This window comes from Nelumbo lutea, chromosome 1 (assembly GCF_056320005.1).
Source record: "Nelumbo lutea isolate HS-2025 chromosome 1, American lotus-T2T, whole genome shotgun sequence".
NCBI lineage: Eukaryota > Viridiplantae > Streptophyta > Magnoliopsida > Proteales > Nelumbonaceae > Nelumbo > Nelumbo lutea.
This window is the reverse complement of record NC_142684.1, coordinates 64,357,307-64,384,415: the sequence shown is the minus strand read 5'-3', so window position 1 is coordinate 64,384,415 and position 27,109 is coordinate 64,357,307. Positions and strand designations below refer to the sequence as shown.

Sequence of the window (27,109 nt, the reverse complement as noted above, 5' to 3'; positions counted from 1 at the left end):
TCATCTAAGTCGTAAACTGAAAAGGCAAGAATATCTAATTTATTTTCTTTGAATATTACACTTATATAAGAGCCACTGAGCCACGAGTAATTCTCCTTCATTTGTTCCGAGTAATCCTGCTCGGCCACCAAATAAGACCATCCTAATTGGCTAATTCTGTAACTCATTGTCCACCAGCCAAATTTAGTCGGAGAAAGAACTAAGAAATTCCAAAAAAGATAACATGCACAAGTTCCAACATAGCACATCCTTAATTCTTCTGATCTCTTTTCATTTCATGGTCAGAACTCAGAAATTCAAAATTATCCATAGCAGAAAGAATGCTAGAATCCACCTTGCATGAATTTTCCGAAACATAGATACTTTCAAGTTTCAACAGCCGTCGTATCCCATCCTGCATGAGGTCGGAAGTTGTAATAGATATCCATCCATTCAGATTTCATAAGAAACAAGGTTGCGGACAGAAGTACAGAAAACAGAACTCAGAAAAGACGAAGACATTATATCCTTTAAAGGCGTATCAAAAAGTATTTTTCCGATAAACGACAGAAAAATGGTTCTTAGAAAGTACCAAAAAGAACAGAGTTCATAAATATACACGTGCAAAGTACCCCCAATGTAGCCTGGTAAGTTTTCTTCAACAAATATGAAGCCTAACACAGTAACACCCCCCCCCCCCACCACCACCAAAACCCCAACCCCTACCACCCAAGAAATTCCTTCTTCTCAAGTTTGGCATTGTGCATTTCTCGCCCTCTGTACAGCACTGCAGCCCCTCCCTTTATACACATCCATCCCTTTTACATATGCGACATTATCAAATTTATCATGAACAAAAAAAAGAAAAAAAAAAAAAACAAATATGAAAAGCCGACAGCATATCCAATCTCTTGACGGCATTTTTTGCTTGTGATCCCATGTCATGTAATATCAAAGGTGACAGAAGACATGCTCAAATGTTTAAAGGGCATGGAGGATCATTATTTTGAAGTTTGTGCTCATTCATATTAGGGAGTCAAGGTATGAATAGTTCCGGCACCGGCCATACTGCAGGAGGCTACCATACGTGCGGTCCCATACGCCAATAAAGAGGGACTCCGTATCAGGGCTGAAAGATACACCAGAGATCTCACCAAAAAAATCAATCTCTTGCTGCTTCTCATATCCATTCTTTGCATCATATACATGAACAAAGTCAGCAGGCTCCGCCATTGCCATAAATTGCCCATCAGACGTAAATCGAATTGATCGGATGGCTCCGAGGTTGCCCTTCAGGACTGCAACTGACTTTGAGAGATTCCGTACATCCCAAATCCGGCAGGTCTTGTCCTGGTTTCCAGTGGCAAAGGTACGACCATCCGGATGCCATGCTGATGCAAATGAGTAATCCAGGTGTCCGCAAAGGGGCATGACTGTCTGCAAGAATACAAGTTTCCAATTAATTTCTTCCACTGACTCCACCTATATAGTAGATTTGGTCTGAGCTCCATTCAGATGTTTTGAGCTTTGACCATTAAGTTTTTCAAGGAAAAGTTTGAAGTTCAATATTAGCAGGTGGGCCCTTTGGTTCTTCCTTTGTGGATTTAAAATTATTCAGTGGAAATGTTTCAGTTGCATGAAATTTAATCCTTAAAATAAATCAAAGTAAAAGAGATTAGTACCTTTCCGGTCTGGGAGTCAACCAGTATTCCATCAGGGTTGTCGCCAACAATGACAATAAGCTTGCCGTCCGGGCTCAAAGAGGTATGCTGTACAAAGAACCATAAAAAGAGGATAGCAAATCCAATAAAAAAAGCTGTGAAGAAAAGTAATCATTTGCTTGATTATGAAGCTTGACACCACTAAAAAAAAGTACTTTTAACCTCTTTAATGAATGCAATGACTAGATCAACCACAAAAAGATAAGTATTAAAATTAAGATATTAATAATATCCCATAAATAAGTTGATACAAACTGCAAATATGAAATAAAAGAATAATATTTAACATTTAGTTAAGGACTGCAACTTGGGGGGCTTGGGTTTGAACATTTGTTACATATTGAATGGGCCTGGGCCATATGCTGTGCAAATTCTTCGAGCTGGGTGCCCTACTTGCCCCTTGGTTAGTTTTACAACCTTTGTTTGAATGTGTTTTGCAAACATTAAACAGTTAGCCTGGATAGGCTAGGATAGCAAGTTACAGCCTCTATTTTTCACAGAAAGAGTGCAACCTTTGGCCATCTGACATAATCCTTGTTTCTGGCAACTCCATACCAGAATACCACTGATTGGAAGAGAACTTGGAAAAATTATAAATAAATACAAGCAAATAAAGATTTAAACAACATTGCAGTTATCTAGTCGACGTAGTCATTAATTGACTAGTTGACCGAGTTGTCGCAGGCGACCACATCATGAGTATCAACTTCCAGTCAGTGATGCAGTTAGCCTGGCCCTCATCTGACTAGTTGACTACTTCGATAAAACTGCTGTAGAATAGTTATTGAATGGAGAACAGCATTGGCAGAAGACCCATTGACTTTAATGCACCAAGTTAGAAAAGCAAGGTCTTTGGCCTCTAGGCCTCCCCAATACAAAGCTCCTTCTGTCACCATCTCTTGCTAACACATCATCAACAAGAGAGGCAGCTGAGCTCCAGATCCATTGCATAGTTAATAATACCTGAAGATGATCAAGACTGCTATCAGTCTTGGAATTTCAGGTTCGAACAGAAGAGAAAGTGAAGAAGAAAGAGGAGAAAGATTAGTGAGAGGGCAGTAGAACACAGGTTTGAAAGGAATGACAGATTCTAATTAATCTGCCACCACCACTTCAACTTAATATTTATATGTTATGCTAGTTACAGGAAAGGACACATCTGCCCTTGGTGTTTACATCATAACACTTCACAATATAAAACTGAAAAGTAAATAACAACTAGAATAACAGAAAAACATAACGAATAGACTAAGTACATTCTACCCTACGGACAGAGAGGCCCCACAGCTGTGTTTGGTTCTGTCATGCTGCACTGGATTATGTGTTATGATGTAAACTTCAATGTGTTTGGTTCTGTCATGCTGCACTGAATTATGTGCTATATTAATGGCTGCTTGATTATCACAATACAGCATCAGAGGCTTCTCATACTCAATACCCAACTCCTCAAGTAGAGATCTTAGCCATAGGATTTCAGCCACTCCGTTGGCCATGGACCTGTATTCTTCTTCAGCACTAGACCGGGAGACAACACTCTATTTCTTACTTCTCCAGGAGACAAGGTTTCCTCCCACAAGGGCACAATATCCTGAGGTAGACTGTCTGTCATAAACACTCCCAGCCCAATCGGCATCCGTATAGACCTCCACCTTCATGTGGTTATTGTTCTTGAACAGTATACCTCTACCCGGGCATCTCTTCAAGTATGCTTGTATTCTTTCTACTGCTAGAAGGTGTGTGGTTCTAGGAGAATGCATGTACTGATTGACAACACTAACTGCATAACTAATATCTGGCCGAGTGAGGCATAGATATAGGAGCTTTCCCACTAACCGCCAGAACATAACTTTGTCTTCAAGCAACTCTCCACTCTCTGCACTAATCCTGTGGTTCTATTCAATAGGTGTATCTGCAAGTTTGACACCCAGCTTTCCAGTTTCAGCCAACAGATCTAAAACATATTTCCTCTGTGAGACAAAGATCCCCTGTTTAGATCTAGCAACCTCAATACCCAAAAAATACCGTAGTGGACCCAGATCTTTCACCTCAAACTCTTGATGAAGGAGCTGTTTGAGGGACTCAATCTCATGGCTGTCATTTCCTGTCACCACAATATCATCAACATATACTGCAAGTAGTGTCAATGAAGACTCCACCCTCTTGATGAACAGTGTATGATCTGACTGGGCCTGTACATAACTAAACTTCCCAAGAGCTAGTCTGAATCTGTCAAACCAAGCTCTAGGTGATTGCTTCAAACCATACAATGCCTTATTGAGCCAGCAAACCTTCTTACCTGTCTCTGTATCATAGTATCCAGGAGGCAACTGCATGTAAACCTCTTCCTGCAAGTCCCCATTCAGGAAGGCATTTTTAACATCCATTTGATACAAAGGCCAAGTGTGGTTTGCTACAAGAGATAATAGAACCCGAATGGTGGTCATCTTGGCTACCGGGGCAAACGTCTCCAAGTAATCTATGCCATAAGTCTGAGTAAACCCTTTTGCAACTAGTCGAGCTTTGTACCTCTCAATGGAACCATCCGCATTGTGCTTTACAATAAATACTCATCTGCATCCAACTGGTTTCTTTCCTTTGGGCAAGTCAACTAGCTCCCAGGCATTATTTTTTCAACAGGGCATCCATTTCAACTTGCATTGCACCTCTCCACTCTGGGACTGATAGGGCCTCTTGCACTATTCTTGGAATAGGGACATTGGAAATGGAACTAAGGTAGGACCTGTAGGTAGGAGATAGGCGATCATAGGATAAAAAATGGGAAATACAGTGGGTTGTAGATGTGGTACAATGTCGTTTCCCTTTATGGATTGCAATCGGAAGATCAAGGTCATCTGTAGGAGGTGAAATGGAAACAATAGAAGAAGTCTCTGTGGGTCCTGGGACTGTAATGCCTGGACCAGGAGCCGCAGATGAGATTGGAGCTGGCCTGGACTGCTGATGATCGGGATCAACCTGCCTGCACCGCCTGTGATAGACTCTCAACTCCTGATCCCTCTGACCACCCTCACCATTGCAGCTCCCCCTCAACTCCTGATCCCTCTGGCCACCCTCACCATTGCAGCTCCCATCACCCAATGGAATAGGTAAAGGAATTACCCCACTTTCACTGCTCTCCCCCTGAAGACATGGACCTAAACCCCTACTCTCACTGCTCTCCCCCTGAGGAGAAACCTGAGGATAATAGGGTGTCTCCTCAAAGAAAGTGACATCCATGGAGACGAACTTCCTCCCTGAGACAGGATCATAGTAGCAATACCCCTTTTGAGTTCGTGCATAACCAAGGAAAATGCATTTGGAGGCCTTGGGTTCAAATTTGGAGTGATGGGGTCCGAGAAGCTGAACAAAGCAAATACAACCGAATGTCTTAAGGGGAATAGAAAACAACTCCTCATGTGAGTATAGAAGGGAAAAAGGAGATCGCAAATCAAGAACCCAGGAAGGAATACGATTAATAAGATAGACCGCTGTGAGGATAGTATCACCCCATAAGCGAATAGGGACATTGGAGGTAAACATAAGACTTCTAGCCACCTCCAAGATGTGCCTATTCTTCCTTTCTGCAACCCCATTCTGCTGAGGTGTATGAGGGCAAGAGCTTTGATGGATAACCCCATGAGTAAGAAGGTAAGATGCCAATGACTTAGCAAAGTACTCCTTTGCATTATCAGATCTAAGAACTTTAATCTTGGCATCAAACTGGGTTAGGATCATTTGGTGAAAGTTTTGGGTCAGGGCGGGAATCTCATCTCGTGAACGCATAAGATAAACCCAAGAAAGCCGGGTATGGTCATCAACAAATAACAAAAAATATCTGTACCCACCCATAGAAGGAATGTGATATGGCCCCCAAACATCCGTATGCACAAGATCAAAAGGATGATTACTCCTTTTATTACTCAATGAATAAGAGTTTCTACAATGTTTAGCAAACTCACAGCTTTCACATTGCAACTGGGACAACTCAACAGACTCAAACAAAGTAGGAAACAAACTCTTTAAGGATCGGAAAGACAAATGACCCAATCGGTTATGCCAAAGCATAACCGAACTCACACTCTGGGAAACAAGTGACCTCTTACCCACTGACTCTTCCCGACAAGAAATCTCCCCGAGCAGATAGATCCCATTCGTCTCACGGCCAGTCCCAATCACCTTTTTCGTCTCCAGGTCCTGAAAAACACACCGGTCAGGGAAGAAAGTTACTGAGCAGTTCATGTGTTTGGTAATACTACTAACTGAAAGGAGGTTAGTATCAAGCTTAGGAACATGTAAGACAGAAGACAAGGAGATCGTATTTGATAACTTAATGTCCCCCTTCCCAGAAATAGGAACCAGGGAGCCATCAGCGATAGATACTCTATCCCTACCAGATGACAAATGGTAAGAGGTAAACAGTGAAGGCAAGCTAGTCATGTGGTCGGATGCACCTGAATCTATTACCCAACAAGGTTCAGTAGTACCTGGAGCTAAGGCATGGTAGGTTGAAGCCAGAGTACCTGAATTTATAGTTGTAATCTGACCACCCATCTCAGAAACACTACCATAACTGATACTCCCAAAGCTGCCTTCTGCCTGATTTTTAAACTCCATCTCGGTCAAGCCTTAAAACAACACTTGGACTACCAATCACAACCAAAAACAGTATAGGCCTGATTTGTATTCACAGTGTATGTGCACAACTGGGATAACTCTGATATGAAACCAACTAACAAACACAACAGTAGCTGTCCGTAGAGCTCTAACCCCTTCAAGAGAGTTCGAAAACCCCAAAAAATTCTGAAAAACAGCTTAGAAGGAGGTCTGATTTGCCTTTGCAGAATTAGGGTTTTAATCAGTCCTTAAAGCGATCAATTCAGTTGCACAATCTAATCAGTACTGTATAGATACACTTGTAGTAGGGTTAATATGAAACCCTAGAATCTGATCAATGACAACAATAAACTTGAGGACAGCTCTAGGTAGATCACAAGGCTCAGTCCAGCACTAGGGCTTGCCGCAAGATCACTTTCAAACTCTAGTGCAGAAAGAAACCAGGCTGAGACAGTTTGGTGTAAACCAGTAGGGTTTTAATCACAGTAGAACAATAGGATTTGCTGTAAAACCTTAGTGAATCGAAGTGTAAAATAGTAGGGTTTTAATTACAGCAGAACAGTAGGGTTTGCTGTAAAACCCTAGTGAATCAAAGAGATGAAAACCTAGAATGGTTCAGCCTTCCTCTCCAGATAGGTCCAACCTATCTTTTCTTAGAAAAGTAAATGACTTACAAGAAAAGAATTGTTCGCTGCCTTCTAGGGTTACCCGAACCCTAGTTTTCTCTAATCCTTCCTGACCACCAATACTCTGCAACCATAACAAAACTTCCAACAGCTGCTAGCACTTCTGGCGATCTCCAAGAATCAGTCTGCGAACTCCGCCTTTTTAGCTTCTAGTCCTAGGAGATTCTCATGTGGTCGACTGGTATTAGACTCACATAAGAAACCCTAACCTCGCTCTGATACCATGAAGATGATCAAGACTGCTATCAGTCTTGGAATTTCAGGTTCGAACAGAAGAGAAAGTGAAGAAAGAGGAGAAAGATTAGTGAGAGGGCAGTAGAACACAGGTTTGAAAGGAAGGACAGATTCTAATTAATCTGCCGCCGCCACTTCAACTTAATATTTATATGTTATGCTAGTTACAGGAAAGGACACATCTGCCCTTGGTGTTTACATCATAACACTTAACAATATAAAACTGAAAAGTAAATAAGAACTAGAATAACAGAAAAACATAACAAATAGACTAGGTACATTCTACCCTACGGACAGAGTGGCCCCACAACATCAGTTTCTCTACAATACCCATGCACTTTTTGGATTGTTTTTGAAACTGCATGACTTGTAGAATCTAGATAATAGTCAATCTAATAAATTGGACTTACATTCACTGGCCAAGCAAAGCGAAAATGCTTCGAAAGCTGAAATCTCTCCATATCAAAGTCCCTAATTGCACAGTCGTTATTTGAAGCTGTGAAATGTACAGCACCGCTGTGCAACATTAGCAGCTTAGTTAGCCTCCATCTTGAGGAATTGCTGATTTATCACCAATTCAAGGCAAATAGTTTACCTATAACTTTCATAGATTTCAACAGCATTTGTGATTGCATTGTCATCATAAGTTGTCCTGCAGCAGAAAATAACCCCAGGCCGATCCAAATACTGCATTCCAACGAGGGAAGTAGATCAGTGTTTCCATAGATACCATCATTAAAGTCAATTATAAGCATTAAGGATATGTTTGGTTTGAAGGAAAAAGTAGGGAAAGGAAGGGAAAGGTAAGGAAACCTTTACAAACCTTGTATAGCTTTCCCTACCTTTCCCTTTCTTTCCCTATCTTTTCCTTCAAACCAAACATAGCCTAAGAGTAAAATATTAAAAAAAAAAAAAAAGAGAACTTTAGTTTGGACATCTTGGTTTTAACTTTTAATGCATTCAAGACCCTTTTTTAAGTTTCTCTACTCAACTAAGCCTTGTCTGAAATCTGAATATGGGATGGGAGGCTGTATTCAGTGTATTCTTAAAATTCAAATGTTCCAATAAGGTGTCCCTGACAAAATAATACTAGGTTCAACTATGATACCAGAAAAACTTGTAACCAATCAGGTATAATTTATCAAATTCACAGAGGGGGTTTGATTGGTCAAAGCCCTTCCGGTATCATGCCTTTCCAGCATATACTCCAAATCAAAATCACCATAAAAAGAAAAATCAATTAAAAAAGAGAGAAAATTAAAAGAAAGGATATCATCAATAGATTGCTAAGTATTAGCTTAGAAGCCTTAAGCACACAAGTTTGCACATTGAAGACAACATATTAGAAACTATTCATCCCACCTCAAGAATATCCCCTGAATCACAAAAGAACCAAATCAAAATTAAACATCAAACAAACACCTAAATAAAGATCCCAAGATTTCAAAGGGAATTCAAAATTTAAACACAAAAGTGTATATCCAGAATAAATAAAACCATACAAAATTTGATCTTTAATGTTGCACAAAATACATGCCAAAAGAATCAAGGTTCTATTGCACGTATGCCCTGAATTCAGAAAATGCAAAATTCATCAAAAAATCAGAAAAACGCATAAATGTGTGGCAAAAAAATTGCAAACATGTCCAACTACACACACACACACACACACAAGGAATGAAGAAAGCATGAAAATATATGTACCAAAAATACGCACCGATGATACAGAATACGAAGTCCAAAATGCACCAAAAGGAAAAGAAAGAATGCATAAGGCGAAAAATAATCTTGAAATCTGACTTTGAAGAGTCATAGAAAATAATATAATAATTTTGACACAACCAAATAATTATGGAGGAGATTGCCATTAAAAAATTGCCCAGAAATGTTAAAATCAAGAAAAGAAAGAAAGAACTCAAGCGTTGCAGAGGTTAAATAGACAACCGGAGGAAAAAAGAAAAGCAATGCATGCCAAAGAAATACCACCAATATTTGATATGTGCATGCATGTGTTTAACTGTTTACTAAAAAATGGAGATCCTCTAATAAGATTATTTAAAACAAGAAATGAAATAAAAGACCTCCACTATAATTGAGCAAGACCTGTAAAAGCAAACACCACTCATTTTTAATAAACTGCATATACAACTTTCTTGAGGGCACTATAGGTTTGCCACATGTAAATTTTGAACTCAGGGTAAAACAACTTCTGATAGTGACTGCTTTAGGCATCTTAATGAAATGCACCCAGATATGGATACAGACATGAACACAGACAAGGGAAATCAGGGTACACTCTCCAGTTCCTAAAATTCCAGACACAGATACAGGTAATGGTATCCCATGTAAAATGCTTATATCATGTTTTTGTATCTAATTTTGAAGCTAAATGTCATTTCTCAAGATATCTTGTTGAATTTATTAAATCCTCAACATTTACAGTTTTCTACATATTTCAAAAGTGGTAATGCTATAAAGTAACATCTTGATGTCTCCATGCATCGTTCAATGTTGTATCTGATAAGTATCATGTCCAGCACCAGTAAGCTAAGCATGCACCATAATAGAATGAAACTACAATTGACATCTTTTCCTAGGATACTGGTGGCATTAAACAGAACAGGATGGTGAAACAAGAATCTTGTAACCAACCCCATATAGTTGGGATAAGGCTTGGATGATGATGATGATTTTCTACGATATTGGAAGAATGCAAGCAAAAGCAATAGCTTGAATAAAAAGTCCTTGTGTCTTTGGATCAACTGTTCAAGTGTATTTGTAACAGCACTATGCAACTGTTCCAACCATCTGCATGAGTGAGGTGTGCATTTAAAATTCCTCTCATTACATGTATATACTTTATATTTAGCATAAAACAGCATCCCTAGTCCTTTTTTATGATAAAAGTAAACCTTCATTAAAAAAACATTACAATGCGATGGTGAACAGTTTTCACCTGAAGACAAAAAACATAAAACAAAGCAACAACATTTTATAATGATTACCAATTACCACACCCACAGTAGATCACGAATTGTCTCCAAGATCTTCTTTAATAATGTCCTTAAACTACAGCTAAAACTCCAAGATAATTTCTAATAACCCTCACCAAAAACTACAGCTAAAAAGCTAAAACCATACAAAAAAAAAGGGAACAGCCTTCAAATCCCACATTTAGACAACATATTTATAATTAAGTTCAATTCCTGGGTACCCATTTATTTAAACATTTCAGTGCAGAAAAAAGTAAAAAGGGATGATCAAAGTTCCATTTTTGCAAAAGGTATTGCATTGATTCATTAAAAAAGATATGAAGAAGCCAACATCCTAAGATGGTAATGTCAAATTAGTGTTTGTTAAAACTAACTACTAGCTTGTTTGATTACCCAAAGCAAAAGTTACCTTGCAGATAAGTTCCCCTTGAAATCCTCCAGCAACTAGCAACTTGTCCTTTACTGCTAATGTACTAACTTGGGTCTGAGTGAAGCCCTCAAGCAAGCTTCCAGGATGTTTCTATGTAAGAACCACAAGCATTAATACAACTTCACAGATGAGCATAATCCAAAGACAAGCAAATTTTAACATAACAAACCCAAATGGAGAAAATTGTACCTCACATGGTGCCACATGACCTGATACATTGAGAACTTCAGATTTAGTGCACTTTAAGGATGACCAATGAATGACGGAATAGTGGGACATGAGGTAAACATCATGCTTTGATGTAGCCCAAACCAAGTTCCTCAACTGCAAGGATGAACAGTGATTATCTGTAAGACAATCATCATTCAGGGAGCCAAGGCTGCAATAGCCAACATGGAATTCCATGCAACCATAATTGCTGAGGCATCACTTAGGCTGATTTTAGGGTGATACCTTAACACCATGCTCATATTATTATGTGAAGCACCTGCCTGCCTTATCTACAAGGCACCCAATTAGGTGACACGATGCCCACCCATGCAGGAAAAAGGTAAAGCAAGTGCCTTTTTTGGTGCTTATGATAAGCATATGATAGGTAATAAACTAGATCTTTTTTCTTGAAAGATGGAATCTTCATTTATACAAATGGGATAAACTGGATCATAAGTTCATAAATACAAATGGGAAATGGCTTTATTGTTCAAGAAGCAAAAACTGCATCCAGGTATTCTTCCCCTCCCCCCCACATAGTATATGGTTGCCCCATGATATGTGAAACTTCTCTTTATTTCCACTTCCTTTCATTATCCTTCAGTAGAAAATAATAGTCAGATATAAACAAATACTTTGTCAAAGATCTAAAGAAATTTCTAGATTTACTTTATAAAATTGTCAATTAGGAGAGAGGAGCATAAATACCCAGATAAGTGCTCCCCTGTCACCTAGTCTCACCTCAGTACCTTGACAAATATGCTTATAACACCAAGTCACCAACTTGCCAAACGCCAGCAACCCCAAAAGGTGACAGTGCTGAAATTTTTAGAACAAATGCCATTCTCCAACAATTTCTTGTTCTGAGGAATGTGCATGTTTTCTTCTCTCTAAATTTCTTTTGATAGTAAAATATAAAAAGAATTTACTAGAAAAGAGAAAGTGAAACTTTAAAATACCAAGAAAAAAAAAGTAAAGCTTTAAAACATAAAAGAAAATGTTAAGGAAACGCCTCAGCAAAAACCAAAAATGTTTCCTGGGGATAGATAACCTATACTTCAACTTCAATAATTTGCCCACCAAAGTCTTCTGACTCCCCTCCCTCTAAAGTCCCCCAGCAGACAGCAAAAAGAGTCACATTTCAGAAGTTTATTTATATGTACCACTCCAGAAGATCTTCCATCCTTGCCTTAGGACCAACACATCACAAAAAGGAAGTTCCTTGATATTTTTCCACTTCTCAAGAGGCTTACATGCTGCTGGTATTGGAGCAGATTGTTGGGGCAGTCAAAAACATGTTGAAAAAATGAGTTTAATGAAGATGTGGATGTTGAGAAGGATAATGAATTGGTGGGAAAACTAGAGAAGATGAGATTAGAAATGAGCATATTCATGGGATCTAGCAGTAGCTCCAATAGGTGACAAAATGAGGGAAAGTAGACTAAGATGGTTCGGAAACATGCAACAAAGACCATCTGCAGTATCGGTAAGAAGATACCTATTGAAAGTCGAAGGTCTAGAAGAACTAGGACAAGCCAAAAAGGGCATGGATTACTCTAGTAAGAAACGATTTGAAGGCCCACAACTTAATGAATTATAATTATTATTTCTTTTTTATCAGAAACTCAAGAAAATTTTATTAAGATTAAATAAAAAAGGTACAACAAGAAGTTTTTAAGTCAAAGACCCTTTACAGCAAAGATCCCCCCACACAATTAGCATTGAACCCAAAACAACTGCTGCCTATGAGTTCCTTGCTTATCCAATCCATCCGCCAACCCATTTGCAGACCTCCTAACCCATCTAACATGGCTTTTCATATTTCTTGAGATCATCTTGAATCTTCTGAAATGATTTCTGAATTACCATAGAACCCCTTCTCCTTTTTTCAACCAGCCAACGACTATTTTTGAGTCCCCTTCAGCAATCAGCCTAGTAATTCCTATATCCTTAGCTTTTTGCACTCCAACATAACAATGAATATAGATTTAAACAGAGTGAAATAGCAGAACAGGATTCATGTAGCTGACCCCATATAGTTGGGACAAGACTAAATTGAGTTCAGTCGATACTGCCAACCCCAAAGGCCCAACGGCCCAACCTTTGAAGCATGTGCATGGATCTACAATGAACTGACCCCCACAACTTCGGAGTCAACAAATTCAATAAGAAAACAATGTAAGAGAAGAAGGTAGGAAGGGAATTAGAACTCGAATGGCCACCCACCACAGATGACCAACTGCTCAAACCCACTGACCTACTAACAGACTCGCAGCTATCACGCCAACCCCCAACAAATAGTTAACATTGAACTACTACTGGTTCTCCCCCTAACTCTGCAGGATGATTAGAGATTCCCTTCTCAGATTATTTATCAACCTTTTTCGTCCCAAGTAATTTCTTCCCAACTCTATTTCTTTATTTCTTTTCCTGCAGGTCATGGCTTCATTACCACGCTTGATAATCCGAAGTTACTAAAATTTTCTAAATTCAGTATTTTTTCCTTTAACTCAGGAAACTAAACTTCCTTGAGTAGCCCCTCAACTTCATCAACATTTTCAGGTTCCAAAGCCTCTGTACTTGTCCTTTCCTTAGCTAAGCCAGCCTCCCTAGTTTCACTTATTCTATCTTCTTCATCTCCCAAGTCCCAACCTTCTGAACATAACTTTAGTAGTTCTTTGCCACCTAAAAAGAAAAACCCAGTGACTTTACAACATTCATTTATGTAATGATTCACTCAATTGGTAATAGTTTTTCAACCTTGAAAGCTTGATGTACTTGTGGTTCTTTCGTTTCCTCTAACAACCCCAATTTCAGATTCATCAGTGACACCACCTCCAATAATCTAAGAATCTCCTCTCCTCTTCTAAAGAAGAAGCCTTGTATTGATGCTTGGATCATTCCCAGCATCAGAAAAGCACATCAACCAACAGAGGGCCTTCTTACCACTGACTCTTCTTACCTAAACAACTCCCCTTCCTTTGCTACAACCATCTGCCCATCAAAACCTGAAACAAATCCACCTTCTGAGAATGTGACATTTCACTGCTGCATAAGCCACACTCTTCGATGGAGCCTCTAGGACTTGTAGCACCAAAAGTAAGTTAGCTCTCTGAAGTGATAACTCCCTGTGGCCCAGATTCAGGTTACAGTCAGATACAGCACACATGGACCCCAACCCCCAACAACCTCAATGCAACCTCCCTCAAAAAATAGCAAAAAAAAAAAAAAGAATGAATGAAAAGAAAAGAAAAGATGAACCCTCTGACTGCACCCAAAAGAGTCTCTATCAAGAATAGATTGATGTTAATACCCACCAATTCTTCAAGCAGCATCAACAGACCAACTTTAGCTACATGAAACACTAGACGCAATAATGTCTTCAGACACTTCCACCTCATGCATGATCTCCGAGTGTATCTTGCCGCCATTGCCTTGTTTTCAGCAGTAAGTAAATTTGGAAAACAGAACCGTAGGCTTACTTTCAAAACCCCACTGAAAATCTACAGAAAACTTTATCCACTGACAAGGAAAGAGGCGCCCTTGGCAGAGTGAGAATGGGTTCCACATGCAAACCCTCTTTCTGGTGTCCACTGAATTGTCCTGTGTATCCGAAAACCCTCCTATCATGATTTCCATCAGATTAATCGAGTAACTTGCCATGTTAGCAGCACCATACCATGAGTTGCTGTCTTTGCAGTAACTAAACAGCATTATGATATTAAGAGGCTTGAAACTCAGAATTAAATCTTTCATAATCAAAGAAGAAATCTTAAGAGAAAAAATGTGAGCAGTGTGCTTTAGGAACTTCTCCAAGAAAGAGAAGTAATATTTCTTCTCCTCAAATACCTGTGTTAAACAAGGGCAAACACATCCTAAATTCTCAATAGCATGGTTGCCTCATGAGCATGGAATAGATGCATGTACATCAGGAGGTACTTTTCTAACAAGGCTTAAGCCTAATACTGCCTCAAGGCAAAAATCTTTTAAAAACTTCTCTAATACTATTACCATCTTATTGGATTACTCTAATAGAAAACAGATAGAAAATCTTATTAAATAAATAAACTGTTAAAGAAAAGTGCAATTCAAAGGTAAAATTACGCAAACTTAAATCAGCTTACCTGGAAATGAAGGATTGTTGACTTCACAGATCTTGTATTGCGCCGGAACTCATAATACATGCCACCTTTCTTTGTAGGTTTGCATTCCTAGTTAAATAAGATAAGGGTAAGAAAGGAAAAACAGACAGAAATCACCACTACCACCAAGATGACAAGGGCATTCTTACCTTCTCTGACCCCTCCCCAGATTGAGGAACATTTTCATAGTTCTTGTACTGTTCTAATCTAGTCTGTCTGTACTTCTCTCTTGTGATGTTTAGCCGCTCCCAAGGAATTCCTTGGATATCTATGCCCCTCCTTGCTTGTGCAGCTGAAGTGTCCATCACCTTGGCATTCTACAGAACAAATAATCATAGCTCATTATTATTTTTTTTTATCAATATAATCATAGCTCATTATCCCTTAAGCTTTTTTCTTATGAATCATAGCCGTTAAGCATTTATTTCATTAAGAAAAATGAAAATCAAGTGGAACAGAAAATTTTTGCATGAAAGATGGCCCAAGCCAAATTAGAGATTAGAACAACAAATGGGAAAGAACTATGCCACAGATCAACCAAAACATAGACCAACAGTACTTTCTTTTCTGGAGATGTGTGAGGGCTGCTGTTTGCTGGACTCTTTGGGGGAAAGGAACACCAGGATTTTTTCCGAAGTTGAAAAAAGTAAAAAAAGCCTTATTGAAGTAGTAACAGTGAGGGTGGTACACTGGCTGAAATCCTTGGACCTATTTGTTGATATTTCTATGGATATGTTGCTGAATAGCTGGCTGGAGGTGGAAAATTGCTCATGCCCACTCTTTAGTTTGTCCTATGTGGTCACCACCAGAATGTGGACTTATAAAGCTAAACTTTGATAGAAGTAGTGAGGGAAATCTAAGTCCATCAGGTGTAGGAGAGGTTTTTAGAGATGAGAATGGGAAGGTGCTTGCTTTGTATTCAGGTCTCATTAGGGTTGGAGACTCTCTTAAAGCTGTGAGGTCAAGGGTATAAGGAAGTCTAAGGAACTGAATATACAAAAGTTAGCCATTGAAGGGGACTCAAAGCTAGTCTTAAGTTGGTTACAAGAAGGTAGTGGACTTGGGAAATTTGCTAATGAGATGAGGGAGATTAAATGGCTAACTAGAGAACTAGAAATCAAGTTTCAGTGGGTCAAGAGAACAGCAAATGCATTTGCTGATGCTTTGGCAAAGCAGGGGGTGGGAAGGGATCAAATGTTTTGGACTTTCTGTAACTTTTTCCTTCTTTATTATCTTCCTAGAGAGAGTTAAGCCTGTTTATCTCTCTCTGGAGAGTTCTAACTAAATTTTTTTAATCTAATGAATTCCAGTTATTGATCAAAAAAGAAAAAAAAATAGTAAGCAGGGAAAAAAACGAACCAAGTGGTCGTATTCATCATCGTCTGACTCTGAGTCACCCAATCCCCTGCCATGGAATTCTTGATCCATGTCATCATCTACATCTGCCATTTCATAATCATCCCCCATGTATTCCATATCATCCCCTTGGTATTGGGACATGTTCTTTGAATACCTGTTCCAACATAAATTCAAAGAAATAAAACCATAATTAGAAATAATAGCAAGGTTTGACCTAAATAAAGAACCTAGCATGCCAGTACTGCAAAGTCCTTCCATTAGAAGGGTGTTCATCAATACAAATCATTTTATTTTTCAAAACAGAATAAAAAAAAACCTGCAATGTCAGCAAAACAATATGATTTTGTTTTAGATGTCAATTGCATGAAAACACCAAGACAGATATCGCTAATGTTTTTGTTCTGGGTGAATTTAGTAAAAAAACTCTCAATTTTCAGCATGAAACAGAAAAATCAAGCACAAGATTAAAGGCAAAGCTTGTTCTTTCATACTAGCAATAGATGCTAAATATAGTTGCCCAACTAAAAGTCATCACCCAGTGTTGGTCTCAGCTATCTGGGGTTGGAGGGTTGGGCGGAATACAGACCAAATCTTTGGCATTTTTTTCACAAAGTGGCCACTCTCAGACTTCAATCAGCGTTCTCACGCTTGTCAGTCCAAGCAATGGGTCCTAAATATAATGGCCCCAACTACCTTGAATTCCACATATGACCATATTATTGCACTAGAAATAAGCTTGTGTTTGAATTGGAGTCAAAACGTATGTGGGGTGGAATTGTGGAAAAAGAAACGTGAATCCCACCACTTCCACTTCCAATAGCTGCACAGTTTTCAGCCGTTTCAGAAAAGGCTAGTCCTTCTAAAATCTGTCGACCTTGCACTTCCGCCCAAAAATCCAACCACGGCCTTAAAAAAGATTAAAAATAAAAAACTTATTTTTTTGCATGTGCCATGAACTTAGTGAACCAAATTGAAGACGCAGACGTTTAAAAATGGAAAAACAACAAAAACCCCCCACAAAACCCTAAATAGTGGTGATGATGATGACGACGACGATATGATAGTGAAAATGATTAGCAATTTAGCCACACTAAATACGCTCCCCAAAGCAGCCATACGTCATGTTCGCCAGATAACAAACACGTACAGTTTATCCACGCCGCGAAGCAGCGAAATCAAACTCCTGAGTGTAGAATTATTAAGTACCAATCAGAAAGAAACCCTCATGCACAGAAAAAGAAGTTTATCTTGCTACGCAGTTAACGAACGAGAATCTAAAAGCACAACCAGAGGCAGAGCCAAATATGCATCAATAAACCTCGAAATCCTAGAATTACAACCACTCCATCAAAAAAAAATCAGATCGATGTTCGAGTGTTGACTCCAACCTAAGCCTTTCCAATCACTTGAAACACAAACCAAATACTCAATTCTTGACCTTCTTCCTTCACAGAATCAAACAGATACATGAAGATCAACACCCTAGAATTGCAAAATAAAGTCCATATGAGATTAACTTGATGTCAACGATGCAGAACGAAAGAGACCCCCAAGGGTTTCTGACCTTTTGTAGCAGAAATTGCAAAGCTTCTCGTCTCCGGTGCGGAAGCCTTAATCAGGATCTGATCTGCATCGGAGACTGGTCGGAACCGGGAAATCGACGGGAACCGTACGAGTTGGAACCAATGATTTTTCTCACTTTTTTTTATTTTTTGATTTTTTGTTGGTGGAAAAGGAGAGGTGGATATCGATGGAGGGAGTAGCGGGATCTGGTTACATTGGTTTTTACCGGAGTCAGCCCGACCAAAAGGAACAGAGCACGAAAGGGACGGATGGATAAAGTAGTCTTCTGCATCTACCATTATACCCCTACTATTTATAGAAACCGCCAAATTAGACTTTCGTGACTGACTGACGGTGGGGGGTGAGAATCGGGCGGAACTAGGCCAGTCTGAAGCAGGCTCAGGCCCAGCCCAAACATTAATGAAACTCCATGCTCCCGAACTGGGCCAGGGGCCAGTCTGAAACAGGCCAACTTGAAGCTCAACGCCTCAACTTTTATTTTAGGTGCCCGTTTGGGAGGATTTTTAGTTTCACTCTCACTCAGCAGCTTATAACCACTTGGCCAGGAATGGCAACGGGGCGAGGTAGGGGTGTCAATGTTATTCGAAAATTTGATTTTGAATTCGATATTAAACATAATTGAATCAAATTTGAATAATTCGGATATCCTATTCTTATTGAATAGTTAGTCATATTCAAATTCGGATATGACCTGATTCGATTCGATTCGATAAATATCCAAATTTGATCGATTATTTAATTCTTATATATAATATATAAAATATTTTATATAATTTATATATAATAATTAAGTTATATAAATAATTTATATACTTTATATCAATAAAATATTTATTTTATATATTTATTAATTATCTAAAATAATTAATTAATTGAATTTGAATCAAATCGAATATTCGAATATTTAATTGGATTCAAATTCGGATATTAATTTTCAATATCTGTCAGATATCGAATCAAATTTGGATATTGGATTTGCTAATCAGATTCAATTTCAGATATCACCTAATCTAATTCGAATTCAATCCGTTTACACCCCTAGGGCGAAGCGAGGCCCGGTTTTTTTTTATATCCCATCCCCAACCCCAAACACATGCACCTCGCCCCCATAGCCAATCTGTATCCTATCGTAGCTATAAATTAAGGCTGCAAGTCGGATTGGGCCAAGCTAATAGTTTACACTATTTTGGGCTTCGGGTTCATATTAGGTCATTGAAATTTTGACAAAATTTACCCTAACCTATAAAAGTTGCACTCCTAATCCCCATCCTGGAGGAATATCAAATTTGCCCTGTTCCCACCCTAATTATACATGCCCTCGGTTTTTTGGTTGGCTTTCTTAAACTTCATCAAGTATGTCTTAAAGGGTTCATTGGTGATTTGATTTATCAAATAATTTTTGATATATCCATTCTCGACGACAACAACAACAACAACAACAACAACAACAATAATAATAATAATAATAATAATAATAATAATAATAATATATGGTGTTTTAATCAAAATAAGGTTGAGGTGTACCACCCTACCCCGTCCCACAACACTTGAGTTTCAAGTTTTCCCAAAACCCGCCCCGACCTCAGTCAACAGTTGAAAAAAAAAAGGAAAACTACCTCAGAGGGGTGGGTTAGATTGCCATCACCACTTCTACCTTTGTGGGTAGGTCCCAAATGAACAGCCTAAGCTATGTTGAGTGAAAATCTAGAAAGCCAGCCCATTGCTCCCTCCGCCCCCCAAAAAATAAAATAAAAAGTTTTCAATTGAAGTTTTTAGCAGTTTTTCTGAAGTAGTTCAGTGAAAACAATTCAATAAAAGCTTCAGCCCTCTCTAACGGGTCCTAATAGAGTAGGACATTGTTTGACAAGTCTTTTTGAAAAGATCTTTCGATAGTTCTAACAATTAAAAAATACATTGAGATTTTACATGAAGATCTAAACAACCCAAAACTAGTTTTATTATTGTGTTTTTCTGTACATCTTTCCATGTCTTTCTACCTGAGAATAAAACAAGAAATACGCAAAAAACTCCATTTGAAACTTCGTGAAATCAATCTAAAATGGGCTTCTCACATCCTTTTGATGCACTGACTTTTAGTAGTTAGATCAATTACAAACCAAACGAAAAAAGACAATGACATAATCTGTCCAACTTTGTAAACAACCAAAAGATCACATGGAAAGACACGCCAAATGGACGTAGGTCTACCCCCCACCCAATTGCTGAGTGGAAAAATAATTATCTGGTAGTAAAAAGCAAAATAAAAATCATTATGAAAAGTTAATTATTTTATTTTCTTTGGTGTAATGAAGTTGTTTGTACACTTGATCAAATATGTCTATTTTATAGTTTTCTCCTTGAATATATACCATAAACTCAAATAAAAAATTTGTAAAATTATAAGCATTTAAAGGTTTTATGCTATATTTTATGTATAATGGCATGATGCATATAAAATTTATATCATCATCATCCAAGTCTTGTCCCAACTGATATTTATATTATATTGTAAAACAAAATTATTTAAACCTCGTCTAAATTTTTTAACAAGTTCCTGTATTTTGACCTTTTAAAATTTTTCCATCAACATTTTCGATAAATTCTAGAGATAGACCCTTTTCATTAGTTTGTTGATAAGAAGCTACCAAAAAGATGATGTCATGCTTTATGAACACGTCAAAATGCTCAATTTACCCATGGATAAAAAATATTAGAATGTCCATCGATCAAAATACCCTAAAAGGCTCTTACACGTTTTCATTACAAAGTTGGCCTTTTAAACAAACAGCAACAGATAGACTAGTATAGAGTGGTAGGTGGGGTTGGGTTTGTTTCTCTAGTACAAATCAAAGGGCAAAGTTGGTATATAAAATTCACTTTCGTGTTTGAAAATATATTAAGGGCATAATAGTAATTTCGTTGTCGTCAGAGCGTTTGGCTTTTGGCAGAAATTAAGCATAGGGGAAGCCCAAGCAACTTACTTTAATTAATCATATTAGTATATTCTATTGGTGGAAGTTTCATAGTTAAATGGCAAAGTTGTCCAATAGCTTTATTGTCCAAATAAGAAATAACCACTTGAATCGGCGTTGAAGTGTTCAGAGGGTAAAGTCATCTTTGAAGTTTTAAGAGAGGTTTTTTTAAAGATTCAAAGGCGTATTCAAGTGTTAGAATTAGACAAATGTTGACATCTTAAACAATCAATTTTTCAGAACTCAAGTTTGACCCAATACTTCCAAACACCACTGTGGGCTCTGATCAGACAGATAAAAGAAAACATGAAAATCAAATAATAAATGTTTTGGGGGTTTGATCAACAATGGTTAGATTGGCTAATTGGAGTTAAGTTGAACCCCCCTTCTTCCTCTGAGAGAACCTCAATATGCCCCTAATAAAATTAGGACTCTTATTATTATTATTATTCTGAAAGCCACCAAAATCATGAAATTAACTGTTAATCAAAAGTTGTAAATGACATTATAAACAAATTATATTCTAATAATGAAAGAAATTGCCATATGTCATCCAAACAAGCCATCGGTCACAATTCACAAATTCCATGTTAGCAACTCTTTCAACTTTCATTATACAATATCAGAAACCATTCCACATCAATGGGATCAACCACAAGAATAAGTGTAACCTAAAGGAGAGAGACAACCACAAGTGCAATTCATCACTATGGTATTTACACCCAAGCTTTTGTGTTTCCTAACAATCCGACAAGATCATGTAAGTGGTCAATCTGTGTTCTTGTACCTCCAATAGAATCTCTGATGCAAATGATGAGTGTACTACCAACTTTCATGCCTCCTAAGGTATCTAATGCTTTGTTTTTGGGTCTTGGCTGTTATATTGTTTATAGTTCAAAAATCCCAACTGTTCACATTGAATAGAAGTCACTAGTAGGTTGGTTTTCACAACTTCTTTACAAAACCCTGATGGATGATTAGGGAAGATGATGAAGTTTCTATGGTTGGTTGTACTAACTTATTTTTGCTTTTATTAGGGATAAGAAAACCCTAGAACATTCCCAGTCAAATTTGGTTACCCATACACTAACTTTCCTAATAAAACTGTCCATAGTTAGGTAGGATAAGTCATACTCTAACTAGGACTTTGACATCCAACAAACTAGCCTTCTAATCCTTCTTAAACTCAAAGAATAACAAGGAAGAATAAGGTTTGTGAACTCGGCTTCAGTCAGTGCAAGGCTGTAAAAGCTGTTCTAACGGTATTTGAACTGGCTTTACAATGACTGAAGCCAATCTCAAGGTTTGTATGGTGTGGAACCCCTACGAGTCCACCTAAACCCAAAATAAATGACCACCAACTAATTAGGAACTAATCCCAACAAGTGTCGGACCCACATGGCTGATTCTCACTTAGATCCAAAGGAGAATCCGCCCATGATTATTGGGTTACCGTTGGGCCCAATGTGCTTTACATTTTACGTATAGGCTTTGCTACCCTCAAAGCTCAAACCCGTTGGTCATAAGTGAATATAGTATTCATCAGGTAAAAGGGGCCTAACAATCACTTACAAATTTACAATACAATTCTTCTAGCATTGAGGTTAAGTGCATTTATCCATGTTCTTTTATATCCCAAGTAAATAAGATATTGTTAATTTTATTCATAAAAATCAATTATTAAAAGGGGCATTTTTGTTCAATTCAAGTGTTGGCAACCTTCTCATAGGTGGGAAAATTATTTATCCACGTAGAATTGGAAAAATAAATTTTCCTTAGTCCCCACATAAATTTGAAAAAAAAAACATGGATTTGTTGGTCATGGGAACCAAAATCCCATTGATCAACTTCTCCCCTTGCCAAAATCCAAAAAACAAACCCCACTAAAACTCAACATTGAGAATAAAGGAAAAAACTTCTTCCCTACTTGCATAAAAAGACAATGTCATTTTAATTTCCATGATGGTTCCCATGAATTCAATGACTTCAAACTAAATAAAATCTACTACCGTTATATTTAGGTATCCATGAGGTAAAACATTTACAAGGAGATTCTCCGGGCAAATCCCATCACAATGATCGCTTGTCACAATGCATTAATAATTGCACCAATATACCCAAGTATTGACCCTACAAGAATCTCACTAGTTGCATATCAAAAATAGATACATCAAAGATCTAATGTAGTACCAATGTTAAGTTTATCTTATCATAAAATCCAACAATCTTCTAGAAGTGGTCTAGTGTAGCATTTTATAAATGCCCGCTATGATTCTTTGGGTATGATCCTATTAGTCAAGTTAAATTGCTCATGTGCATAAAACAACTTGAGTTTGCCAATCTTAACAATATAGACTACCTAGGTTAGTCCACCAATTGGGAACATTTGGATCACAAACCGATTATAGATGTCTTAGATCAAAGATCATAATCTTAAAATGTAAGTCAAGATTATCATATAGAAAAACACCCATTGATACATATAAAATATATAAGAAACCAACATTATTCATAAATAAACATAATATACAAAATAATCAAATTGGACTTTGAACGTATACAGTGTCCAATAAAATTGATTCAAGTATACCTCTTCAAAACCCAAGATTCAAATTAAACAATTCATTTCCATAACCTAGTGGTTGAGATAGTCACTTAGCATCACTCCAACAAGGAAAGCATGGGACTACAAACTCTCAAAGCTAGTATGAATCTTGCTTTTCCCCCACTCCTAAATTCCCAATTTGATTAGACTATTGTGACACACCACAAAGAGAGAGAGAGCACTTGGGATTTGTTGCTTGCCACATTGTGTGCTACATAATCATGAGTGAGCATGCAAGTGTTCCATATTCATGTGCATGGAACATTGGCATATTCACTCATGATTACTAGCCTTTTTACACGTAGTGTGATGAATAACAAAATTGGGCTAGAGAGAGAAAATTTGAATGGGTTCAAGGAGGGTTTTGTAAATTCTAAATCCTATCCCCCTCCCTGGGTTGGCAACAAGCATAGCTTTTCACGAGTTGCTCAAGCTCGGCTCGGCTCGGTTTCAGCCGAGTTGAGCTCGAGCTTGAGCTCAATTCAATGGCTCGATTAATAAACAAGCCGAGCTCGAGCTTACTAGAGCTCGGCTCGTGAGGCACGCGAGCCAGATCGAATATATATAATAAAATTATAAAAAATAATATATAATAAAAATATTATAATTATTAATTATTATAATTCTTAATTTTTAAATATAAAATAAATTTTGTATATATATAATTTTATTTTTATAAAATATTTATAAAATGTATAATAAATATTTTTATCAAATATAAAATGAGTCGAGTCGGGTCGAGCTCAAGCTTATGAACTTTTGAATCGAGCTCAAGGTTTTGGCTCAAACCGAGCTTGAGCCTTGTAGAATAGTCTCGAGCCGAGCTCGAGCCTGGTACTATTCGGCTCAACTTGGCTCGAATCCACCCCTACCCCTCCCTAGACCTCCCAACCCGTTCCCTCCCCAAAACACATAGAAGATTGCATTTACAAAATATAGACCTTCCCCTACACATGAAAAATGCCAAAACCTTACCCACATTTGAGGGTGAGTGGGTCAAGTTGGCAAGTTGGGTCTAGAACCCCCATCTAATTTTCCTATTATATATAAGAAATAAACAAGTTAAATAGCATGAACAAACATCAAAATCTTTGATTGTTCGATTAAAACATAAAAAATACACAAACTATCAATTATCCTCCATATAAAATTCAAAAAAATATCAAATTCAACACCTAACACATAAGTTCATATGCCTTCCAACACCTATACTGGTAAAGGTTGTAAGAAAAAAAAAACCGCCCTAATGAGGCATATAGGGATGTCCACCAACTTAGTAGGGTAGAAATTTCTATCCATACTAATAACATAGTAAATCAGTACCCATATCCTTTAAATCCAATCCATCTAGCTTTAATGGATGGCAAGAAAGGAAAATAGGGGATCAACAAAAAAAAATCTACTATATATCCATAACTAATTGGTTTGAATTGATCTTTAATGTTTGACAATGAATTGTTACAAAATGGATACTAAATTGGTATTCATAATGTCAATAAACTTTAGTGCAAATTAAATTTTAGGTAGAGTTTAATAACGACAAAACAAGGCTTGATCTCTAAAGAACTTGTTTTCATGGGTTGGATCTTTTTCTGTGTTAGGGTCTAAATTATACCTTTGAAAAATGATAATAGGTCTAACTTAGTAATAGGTGATCCGTGGATATAGAACATTTTCTTATGTGTTTTAAATGACTCATAATGACTAAAATCATATCTTTTCTTTTTTAGGTCATGCTCTTTTTGCGGAAACACATTTACCCATGTTATTTTTTTGTTTGATTTATTCAAGTAAATAAAATCCCTTATTTTCCCATGTTCTTTTGTAACACCCACTTTCTTGGGTAAATTGCTATTTTTTTTGTCTCTTTCCAATTTTACTCCTTGTCCCAAATCCATGTTTTTTGGACATTTTGTCTCATTAACACATAACCTGTCCAAATAATAGGTTGAATAACCTGTTCAACTATAATCTGTCTAAGTAACAAGTTCAATAACTTGTTTAACTATAACCTATCCAAACAATAACTTGTTCAATAACCTAAAACAAGAAATATCAATAAACAGAAGAAAGTTTTTCTCTGTTATACTAAATCAATCAGCTGAGAAATAATTCGTATACATTCTTTTTTTGTTTATGGTCTCATATAAAATACTTGTCAATGCTTAGATTTCAGGGTTTATTTTTTTTCTATGTTTCTTCTTTCTTCTTGTTCTCTCAGAAGATACAATCTCCTCTTGCGTTGGTACACATGGTAGACCCCTGCCAAGTTAACCATTTAGAACCTAGACCTATTGATGAACCTTTAGGGCTTCATGATTTTGGAATTCTGAAGTAGGTTCCTCAGTGGGCTGGCTCTAATTGGAATTCTCACTTTTTGCTGGCTTGAAACCTGCCAAGTTCACTAGTTTGTCTACTGCATTAACTAGTTGTTGGATCCTTACTGCAATTGAAGACTATAGCCACGTTCTTCATCAAGCTTCTACATTGGTGATTATTATGCATGGTGCTGATCCAATTTTAGTTTATTGTTTAGATTTTCAAAATGAAGGCAATTGAAGACTATAGCCACGTTCTTCATCAAGCTTCTACAGCTGGTGCTGATCCAACATGGTGATGTATTGGTAGAACTATGTTCAGCATATGAGATGGTGCTCTAGGAAGTCCATGCAGTTGCATAGGGGATTATTATGCATGCCATTGACAAATGATGGGGAGTTTGGCCACATCATATTTGTTGGAAGATGAGGTTGATATGAGTCGGAGCAATTCCAGATATGATAATGTCCACGAAGAGGGTAGCTCCCATTTCCAGAAGAACCAAAAACTGTGAAATACAGGAGACGTCAGTTGCAATGCAAGTAATAGAGGAAACAAGCATGTAATAAAAAGGAATGCAAACCTTTGATCCCACTCCACAGAAGCCCAATACCAACATAAAGCCAGCAAAGCTTCAAGATTATTGTTTACTTGTGGAAACGAATTTACTTCATTTGTACTGCAATCAAACAAAATAAGCTAAATTTTGAAACAAAAATAGGTTAGAATTTACACTCAAATCATTTGCACTGCCATGATTTTGCATCAGTGCAAATTTATTCACATTGCAACCAAACACAACCTTTTAGGAATAGAAATCACATTATAGCCATAAAAAATGAAAGAAAGAAAGAAAATCTACTTCTTGTTATTGATAAAAAATCTAGTCCTTATTGAATCTTCACACATATTATTAATGGTTCAAACAGAAAATATATGTATATAAACTACTGGTTGAGTTTCCAGATTATGCTCTGTGCTTGGACTGAGATGGAGAGTTGATCAATATTGAACTTGGCCTTGATACGCTACTGGTTCAATTTGACCATGCAATCAAGTTGATATGAAAATATAATAGAACCCACAGACCACCCAGTCTGACTCTGGCTCTAACCCTACATTAGACAAATTATCTGGTACAGTTGCAGTTCAAGGAAAAGTATTTTCCCTTTAAGTTTCAACCTGTTTAGGTGACACTTCACTGCTTTTATGTAGGATCAGAACCCGATCAAACAAGGTTGGACCAAATCAGTTATGCTTGCAG

The 27,109-nt window shown here is 37.5% G+C and overlaps 1 protein-coding gene across 2 annotated transcripts; it reads right to left on the bottom strand.

The window, feature by feature from the left end:
• Positions 1-530: 530 nt before the first annotated feature.
• Positions 531-18,216, bottom strand: LOC148874939 (Transducin/WD40 repeat-like superfamily protein). 2 transcript variants are annotated; one of them, XM_088966365.1, is made up of 10 exons: positions 17,930-18,216; positions 16,366-16,519; positions 15,156-15,323; positions 14,989-15,075; positions 10,844-10,978; positions 10,634-10,744; positions 7,827-7,918; positions 7,642-7,747; positions 1,662-1,748; positions 531-1,416 (listed from the first exon to the last, which is right to left on the bottom strand). In XM_088966365.1, the coding sequence occupies exons 2-10, from the start codon at positions 16,504-16,506 to the stop codon at positions 1,003-1,005; spliced, it is 1,341 nt and encodes a 446-aa protein (XP_088822491.1). In that variant the 5' UTR covers positions 16,507-16,519; positions 17,930-18,216; the 3' UTR covers positions 531-1,002. The 2 variants fall into 2 exon arrangements, with proteins under 2 accessions (XP_088822491.1, XP_088822492.1); XM_088966366.1 differs by having other exon boundaries at positions 17,754-17,948.
• Between the last annotated feature and the right edge of the window lie 8,893 nt (positions 18,217-27,109).

Bases quoted from the DNA above. Each gene is read 5' to 3' on its own strand.
- LOC148874939 (XM_088966365.1), bottom strand. From the start codon at position 16,506: ATGTCCCAATACCAAGGGGATGATATGGAATACATGGGGGATGATTAT. The intron at 10,979-14,988 runs GTAAGCTGATTT...TCATCCTTGCAG, and splicing joins CAACAATCCTTCATTTCCAG to TTGAGGAACTTGGTTTGGGC. The intron at 7,748-7,826 runs GTAAACTATTTG...AATGTTGCACAG, and splicing joins GAAATCTATGAAAGTTATAG to CGGTGCTGTACATTTCACAG.